This window comes from Seriola lalandi, unplaced genomic scaffold (assembly GCF_002814215.2).
Source record: "Seriola lalandi dorsalis isolate HSWRI2012SDOR001 ecotype SW California unplaced genomic scaffold, Sedor1 jcf7180002054443, whole genome shotgun sequence".
Taxonomy (NCBI): Eukaryota; Metazoa; Chordata; class Actinopteri; order Carangiformes; family Carangidae; genus Seriola; species Seriola lalandi.
The window spans coordinates 620,699-630,193 of record NW_019524996.1 but is presented as its reverse complement, the minus strand read 5'-3'; the positions used below and the strand labels follow the sequence as shown (position 1 = coordinate 630,193).

Genomic DNA, 9,495 nt, shown 5'->3' with positions numbered 1-9,495 from the left:
TATATATATATATATATATATATATATATATATATATATATATGTAATCTATTGATGGTTTTAGTGATTTTGCAATCAAACTAGTGAAGAAATGCAGAGCAATTTCTGATTCCAGCTTCTCCAATGAGAAGATTTGCTGCTTTTCATTGTCACACATCACAGTAGATGAAATGTTATATAATATATAGTTTTTCACTGCTGGTTGGACAAAACAAGACATTTGAAGACTCCACCTTCGGTTCTGCGAAGTTGTGAGGAGGATTTATTGACAATTACATGTATTTCAGTTTTAATGCTGAAATGTGAGAATTTGCTGCTTTTCATGGGCTTCAATTTGATAACTTCATCCTGTGCTCTGGGATATTATGATGGGCATTTTTTAATGTTTTCTTATGTTTTATAGACCAAACGATTAATCGGTTTAATTTAAAAATAATCTTCAGATTAATTAATTGCAGAACTTTGAGTGCATAGTATTAATTGAAAGAAAATCAGATCTTCTCTGGTTTGGACAACATTCAGAGAGGCAGAGGAACAAAATTTGGATTTTTAAAAGTGACAGTGACCTGTCCTCCCCATCCCCAGAGGAAACTACGCTCTTTCAGTCCGTTACTGTAAAATAAAGAGTAAGTAAGAACTTATGTTACCTTTAGGATGGAGATGCAGTGAGAGACCAGACCACTGTTGGAGAAAAATGCACAGAATTAGCTGAAATTTATGGCACTGATGAAACAATGGCTGCTCTGATAGAAGTAACATCATCTGAAACTCTATTTTCTCTAATTTAGGCCATGCTACTGTTAGGACATACGAGGCGTCTTCTATCCAGTCCTCATTCTCCAGGATAGCCTCGATGTGAGGGTTGGTGATGACAACATCGTCCAGCTCCAGCTCTGACGGTTCACTCTGAGTCTCCATGGCTCCGATCAGATCAACTGTGGGTCTGTGAAACATAATAGGCAAAGCAAAGGAAGGAAAGCTGAGTGAAGCAATTTCCTAATTCTAAAAAATGAATATCTATGAATATATGATGTTAAATCCAAAGTCTCTACCACACCCAACCCCGTGCATCAAGGATGTAGTGCTATATGTTTAAGTACCAGCGTCCACCTCTGATGCATGAGTTTCTCATTTTCAAAGGTTACATAACCACTGTTCCTAAAATGGCAAGTTTACATACATTAGTCAACTATAACTGACAACACGATCTAATGTTTTCTAATTTATGAAGTCATTATGTTGCAAATCATTTAGTCACAAAAAGAACAGGTTACACTAATACTTCGATAGAGGATTATGTCCATATAGTGTCAGTAAATTATCAGCCAAATAATGATTTTATGACAAACTGCGAGCCAATGATTACACCATTTTTGTAAATAAATGAGGTGCAAAGCGGCTTTGTAAGACATTTGGCAGATGCTTTTATCCAAAGTGACTTACAAGTGAGGGATATCAATAAAACTTCAGTGCAGTAGGAAACCTTGTGTAAGTACTAAATGCTACATCTGTTCGATAAGTACAAGGAGATCAGGTAAAGAAATGCACCGAAAGTGCATAGAAGACCCCAACACTAATGGACTCTAGCATTAACAGTAATGAATGAGATATGAATATAGGCTGCAAATAATATTGTAGTTAATTTAATATTTCATCAGTATTATTTTGTAATTTAATGACATACTGTGTGTCATATATATTTATGATATTCATGAATGTTGATGCACTTTAGTCGGTGATACTTTATATAAAAAATCAAGAACAAAATGCTCATAAAATCTATTGAAGAAATAACTAAGTACTGCAAAAAAAAAAAAAAGTGTGTGTATGTATATATATATATATATATTTATATATACACTTGAACCAATATAAAAGACTGGCATACTTTCCAGAATTGGGAAAGAGAAGAACTGTGGGAAGCAAAATCAGTGGCAGGATTAACATTGAATCAAGAAATGGAAGATGCAAGTACAAACATACAAAAACGGCGCTAGAGATAGTGCTCTACCTCCTCCATACGCTGTCTCCGTGCCTACAGCCACCAAGGACACCTCCTCCACATGCAGTGATGCCACCCTGCAGCTAAACAATGCCAGCAAGACTCAGACAGCGGAGAGGAAGATAAACCAATGTACTCTGACGTGTCCACACTCCCTCTGAACCCTACGCCAGTGACTGGGCAGGGACAGACTGGGAAACACAAACTAACCTTGCTTCTCCCAGGAAGTCCCTTTCTCCAATAGCAGCCTCTTTTGACTACTGGCTTCAGAGCCAAGTGGGTAGAGGAGATGTGCACCAGATGACATTGACGGCTGTAATCTATAAAGTGCCCCCTAATGCCCCTAAAACAACTACATTCCTAAAACGATTAGGTGCATCAGGTATTCCAGGACTTGAACCAATAGCTGAACCACTACCTGTATGTTTTGGGGATTATAGAGGTGAGCACCCATTTCTTCTCTCTGATTTATGCCCTGTTAATCTACTTGGCCGAGCCCTTATGTGTGCTCTCACTGCTGGTCCATATCCCGATTGTACTTCTGGGAGTGATTTATCTTAGGGAGCTCCTAAACCTTAGTGATATAGTCTATAGTACTACAAATGTAAGAGACACCTGAATGTCTGCAGTGTGTGTCACATGTCTGACCAGGAAGCAGAGATTACACCTATGAAGAGAGCTGGAATGCAGCAAGAGATGGTGACATAACAAAAATAGTATTTGTGGGTTTAAATTTTGCAGCTGCATCAATAACCCTTTCTGAATCTCAGGAAAATCTGTTTTCAATACTTGGCTCTGTCCCTCACATTGACAAAATACTCAGATAGCGCCTGGGTGGCCATGGGACCTTGGGTTAAGACAAATTTTGAAACCTCAGACTGGCAAACTGGATCACAAAGAGGTAGCACTCCTCACTCAGTCCCATGGTGACAAAGAGCGACCAATAAGTTACTATTCGAAACCCCTTTCCACCACAGAGAGGGCTATGGTAGCATGTGTAAGAGCTGTAGCAGCTGCTACCAAAGCAGTTTTGACCACAGCTGATATTAATGCTATGTGTCCTCCGATTGTTCATGTCCTGCATGCTGTCCACTCATGTAACCCTTTCAACTCCGCTTCCTACAGCTGAAGATGGAGAACCACATTCCTCTCTGGTGGTGGTTCCCATTGTGATGCACTATTTAACACACCTCTTCCTGACCTCTGTGTTTTTGTGTGACTCTGTGTTATTTGTAGATGGTTCCGTGAGAAAGGCGTATAATGGTTTCCCTTGTGTTTCCTACGCCATACAGTATGTACTGAACATTCATATAGATGAACGCGCCAGGCCTCCTCATGAATTATTTGCCTTAACTTGTGTTTTCATTCTAGTAGCAGAACAGGATATCACACTGATTATCAGTATGTGTTTAATATGTGTCGTGTCTTCCATGCTTTGTGGAAAAACTGTGGTTTTCTTTATCTTTACAGGCAAACCTCTTTCCTATAGAACTCTTGCCATTAAACTCTTGTCTGCGTTATTTCTCCCTGCCTCTGTTGCAGTATGCAAAAGGCTCATACAGGTTCTGCCGGTCCAGTGTCACAGGGTAATTCAACTGCTGATGCTGCAGTGAAGGCAACTACTCTTTCTGCCTCCCCCATTTTGCAGATGCCCCTTTTCTGTACAGGATGATGTTTTTTCCCTTAATGGTGTCTCTTTGCTTGAATGAGGAGCTAATGCTGGGGAGAAAGCACTATGGCGAAGAGAGGGTTGACTACACTCTTATCTGGAGTCAGGGTAAATACAAACGAGCTTAACTTCTGATAGAAGTTGTAAGACACAGAGGTAAACCTGCCACACAGTGAAAACTTCTGCCTTATACAGATTTGAAGACATGTTGATTTACTGACTTGGAGTCGAAGTGGTGCAGCAGATCATGAGGGTGGCAGTAGCGGTGTCTGCACACCACCACTAGGGCAATGAAGGAGGCCAGGAAAATGGTGGCCAACACCCCAATGGCCACAATCACCACCGTCTCCATGGCGACTCCGGCTCCCACAGCGGCTGCAGACAGCAACTTGTCGATAGGAAAAGAGTCCAATCAGGGTCGGCTGATTGTCCGAGCTTGATTTATGGATGGGCGCTCATCTGTTGAAGAGATAATAATTGGTGGTTTCGGTCTGATTGGGTGACATCAAACTGGAGAAGAGCGACATTATTACCACACTTGAGCATAATTCTGCAAGAAATTTCTCTGTTTTCCCTTTTTTGTTGAAACACAATACACCCCTAGAACCATGGAGAGGAGAATACAATCAGCAGTGTTTTGTCTGCTTCTAAATATGACACACCTACATCGCACACATACAGCTGATCTTTATCTGAGTACATAAACGCTCAAGTGTACTTGCCCTTTGTTTGCACTTTATAATGAGAACAGATTGAGAGACCTTTTGCTGAATTGGGGCAACCACAACCAACAACATCTATTGTATTAATTGTATTAAACTTTAACAAGCAGTAACAAAGTCAAAAGCTTGAAAAACTGTATATAAACCCACAGTCTTAACCTCAACAAAGAACAATAGTCAGGAACAAAACCCTCATGAACTTTGACCTGCTGCCATCTGATGTTTTCAGTCCAGGCTTAAGTATTTTTGGATTATCTGCAGTTTAATTTAGTTGACATGTTCCCACATTTAGTTTCCCTCTGTGTAAAGTAAACCTGTGCTTTGCCCAGTCTAGTCACTCATTAACCCATACTGCCCCACCTGATGGCTTTTGTGTGTGTGTGTGTGTGTGTGTGTGTGTGTGTGTCTGTGTGTGTGTGTGTGTGCGTGCGTGCGTGCGTGCGTGCGTGCGTGCGTGCGTGCGTGAGTGAGAGTGAATGCTCTAGAAGGAAGCGGTCATTGGATGCCAAGACAGCTTCCTTTGTAGAGTATAATTGATTGTAATTAGGCATGACATTTTTAAAGCAGGGATATAGTTTTTTGTATGCTGTTAGAAGTACAAATTACCACAGGGAAGCTGAACTTTCAACATTACAACATTGCAAACCTGCCCTGGATGATTATGTGAGATTCAGCCATGGAATGCCGTAATTCTTTAATCAGATTAATTTGTGTTACACTCGCCGTATCATACAGGGATTTCTCCTGTCTTTCTCTCGCCTGAGAGCTTTTCTAACTCCTTTTCTTTTCACAGGCTGGGGTTTTTTTGTTAAAGCTTAAAAACCCACAGTTAAAAGGAAACACATGTAAAGGTAAACACTGTGATTTGAAATGTTTCTGGGTTTAGAAAAATTCCACAGGGCTGCTCACTTTTCATCACTCAAAATATCCCCCACAGCCCTCAGTGTGTCTGTTAGTGCCATCTGTTATGATTTTAAGATTAAACACCAAAGCTTTCAAAAAAGACATTCCTCACTGTCACTTTTACTGAATGGCATTTAAATCAATTTTTAGGAAATTCTGTTTAGAAAAATATAACATGGGGCGTCGAGTAGCTCAGTTGGATGAGCATCTGCCCCATGTGTAGTGGCTACAGTCCTCGCTGCAGATGTTCAAGTCCCGCATGAAAGCCCTTACCTGCATGTCATTCCCCCTCTCTCTGCCTCCCCATTTCCTGTCTCTCTACTCCACTATCAATAAAGGCACAAAAAGGCAGAAAAAAAAAATTTAAAAAGAATAATATAACCTCTATAACCAGGATGACTTTACTTTAAATTCAGGACAAACTGGTTTATGACATACATATACTGTAAGTACTTCAGTAATGTACTTAAGTAGAATTTGAGATACTCCAAGTATTTACATTTTTTGTTGCTTTATACTTCTACTCCACTACATTCATTTGACCTCTTTAGTTAGTAGTTACATGGCAGTCAGACATTACATCCAAACATCATATGATCTGCTCACAAGATAATGCTCCTCCATGAGAGTAAGCAAAGCAGGATATAAAGTAGTCACAATGAGGTCAGGCAGCTTCATTGCTTCCTGTAACATGAAATGGGCCACTCTGCATAACAAGTCCTCTGACTGTTGATACTTTTAGTCAGTTCTGCTGATAATGAGTCTGTACTTTTACTGAAGTAAGATTAAGTCCTTGTAATGGAGTATTTCTATACTGTTGTATTACTATTTAGTACATGGTCTAACACTGCAAATAACACACTGTCCACAGTCATTTCTAGAAAAAGATAAACCACAAAAAAAACAAACAAAAAAAATGATCAGAAAAAGTCAGTGATACTAAAATAAACCCCCTTTGTTGTTTTAATGGGCTTTGAGCTTGGCATTTACAGTCAATCAATACTACTTTATTTACCCGTTAGAGCAGCTGTAGTGTATGCAGCGGCCAGATCAAAAGATTAACACAGTATATAGAAAGAAAAATATTGTTGACCATAAAACTTAAAACATTCAAAGGCTGTTTGTAGAATTGGTAATAAAGAAGATACATACAATATATACTATACATCTAAACAACTAAATAAGGGCAAAAAAACATTTAAAAAGAAAATATTCAAAATTGAGAAAGTGGACATCAGAGGACATAAAGGACTTGTACTCAACTCCACTTGAATCAGTGTGTGAGGTGTCCACCATACAAAAAACCCCTTAAAAGGGGGTCTGGGTCTCAGTTTGAGATCCGTGCTAAGCAATGTGGCAGCGATAGACAGTTAATCGAGTAAAACCGAATGTATTTTTCATCACATTCATGTTCTCATGTTATTTTCCCTAAGACCCTAGTTAAATCAAAAACACATCCAGACCCCTGCTCACAAATAAGTAAGTAAAGTTTCCCCACTTCTTTCTCAGACTGACAGATAAACGGAGTATTTAAACATCCTGAAGTTGAAAATATGAATTCTACTAAAACCTAACAAACACCTTTAAAGTTCTGCTTTGAACCAAGACAATTTTTGACTTGATTTCCAGTTACTTACCTAAACATTTTCTCCTTTTAGTTGGATTCCTTTAAGGAGACAAAATAACTTTTCCCTCGTCCACCGGGAGCGCGGAGACGGCACCGACATCTCCAAACCTGAGGCGTCGTGAACGCGCACACAAGCAGCCCAGCTGTAGCTGTCGGTGTGTGACAGATGATCAAACTTTGTGTTACCAGCGCGCGCCCTGCAGCTTTATCAGCCACGCGCTTCACGACCGCTGAGGGGATGGAGGTGTATGCGTGAAGCGCGCTCCCGCTGTCACTCAAGAAAAGCTGATACACATTAAACACTTGGTGGCGTACAGTAACCGCTGCACTGTGGTGTGGTCTGCGCACACAACAAGGTAAAGACCAAACCTGTTCATTTTGAATGCTGATGCTAAATGTGTCATATGTAGCTAACATTCCTGTTGAGTTGCCTACAGTAACTCAATTTTATGCTACTTTACTCCAAACATCAGACAAATATACTTTTTTAGTCTACTCATGTATGAATTAGTGAACTGGCTGGTAAAAAAAACTTAACCTTGACCACAAAGACACCCAAAACGACTAGAAAGATGAACATAGACACAAAACAACAAGATGTAAAACGACCACACAGAGACATAATGAAAACAAAAAAGTTGACTTTAGTTGTGAAGTATTTTTACACTGTGGAACTGCTACTTTTACTTGATTTAGAAAAACAAACAAACTGAGTACTTCCTCCACCACTGACTTAAGTACAGATTTGAGGTCGCTGTACTTTTACTTCGCTTGATAAATTCCATTTTATGCTACTTCATACCTCTACTCCACTAGCCACAATTTGGAAGCCAGTGTTTGTACTTTTTACTGCTTTCTTTATGAGTTACTTTGCAGATTGAAATTGATAATATAAAATATAATAAATTAATAAAATATTACTTAGTAAAGTAAGCTACCTGGCAGTATACCTATAAAGGACTTAGATCTTAGATAAAGATTCTGAAAGGGGCCATTCTGCATAACAAGTAGGCTACTTTTTCATTTGGTACTTTGAGTATGTTTTAATTCTAATACCAATTTTAATTACCTAATTGTATGCTTATTCTCTCTGTAAAGCACTTTGTCCATTTGGTTTTAAATGTGCTCCTTTGCAGCTTTGTCAGGGCCAGACAATCACAGGTGTTACCAATAGCATTAATTAATGATGGCTCCACCACATAAGGGTCCCAGTAGCAAACATGTAGCAGGGCTCTGGAGCTGGAACAACAAAGCAGCCAAAATGAATTCAGTTTATGGCACCTTTGCTTTTCTGCAGTTTTTTGTCTTTTTAGCCACAGAACTTATTGTCAGCCACACAGTTCATGGTCTCAATCACCAAGGATCATAAGAATAATTTTAACCATTAAATTATAACTAATACAACTAACTGTGAATGTTGGGTTTTAAAGTTAATTCTTGACCTTTGGAAGCAGCAGTTCGTAATAACTCAATATATTTTCATTAGCATTTGCGGAGCCTTCGATCATATCACATGATCCTCAGCAGCAGCAGGTCGTGAAATTGTTCAAATGATCCAGTTTCCAATTTTCTGAAAACTTTAAGGACTGCTTGTAGGTGTAACATTCATTATTGCCCACAGCAGCTGAAAAGTCAGTCTGACCTCAGAGTTCATTTATTAGCTGCTCTGGAGCTCAATCATCAGTTGATGAAAACCCTTTGATGTTTTTATGAAAGCTCCAGAGCAGCCCCTAAATGGGCCTTGAGCTAAGATTGAATGGGGTGAATACAGGTGAATATTCCCTTAAGAAATATATTCAGGCAAATTGGCTTTTCTTCTGTAATTTGTCCACAGTTTATAATCTTAAAAATGCCATCTCTAACAGAAATCTCAGTACAGACATTAGAGAGGTATAGATATAAAAAAAACATGCAGAAAAGAATACAACTTTTAAGAGGTATCCACACTATTTACATCTCCTCATTTAAAATTAAACCATGTCAGAGTGTAAAGTTGCAACATCCTCTTTGTTGTCACAGTTAATCCATCACTGTCTGATGCCTTTTCCTTTACATTAATGCCCTGCATCCACTTTTCCCTGCGTGTTTCACTTAGCTGGAGCAGATCCATAACAGCAGCAGAGATAATTATCCCCTGTTCAACTGAATCCAGAATCCAGCACAGAGCCTGCCAAAGCTGGTTAATGTTTGAGCAGTCCTGTCAATCACAGCGATGCATCATTAGGTGTGTCTGTGCTGCTTTCTGGTGAAGGTGCGAGTCTTTGAAGTTTCTCCCAGCACAAGAATGGATCCCAGTCTTACAAGAGCAGCCAAGGCTTAGCTGAAAGGTATATATATGTATTTTATAACATCAGTTTGCATGGGGAACAGAAATATAGATTCTCATAGTTTCTCTGAAATACAGTACCTTTCCATCTGAAAATCATGTCCACCATGATAAATATTTTTTCTTTTTGCTGCTGAGCAGCTCACACAAACACAAACATTCCCCTTTTCATCCATCTCGCCTCAGGGTGGGTACTTATCTTTCCTTTCATGTCACTGGAGTGCACCAATATTTGTATCTTAAAGG

At 39.3% G+C, this 9,495-nt stretch overlaps 1 protein-coding gene across 1 annotated transcript in view; it reads right to left on the bottom strand.

The window, feature by feature from the left end:
- Positions 1-7,081, bottom strand: part of tmem98 (transmembrane protein 98) — an 11,499-nt gene extending 4,418 nt beyond the window's left edge. Inside the window, exons 1-4 of the mRNA XM_023410968.2 lie at positions 6,934-7,081; positions 3,893-4,130; positions 812-943; positions 648-681 (exon numbers count right to left, since the gene is read on the bottom strand). Of these exons, the coding sequence (XP_023266736.1) occupies positions 648-681; positions 812-943; positions 3,893-4,023 (297 nt within the window). The 5' untranslated portion in view covers positions 4,024-4,130; positions 6,934-7,081. The remainder of the gene's footprint in view (positions 1-647; positions 682-811; positions 944-3,892; positions 4,131-6,933) is intronic.
- Positions 7,082-9,495: the final 2,414 nt, after the last annotated feature.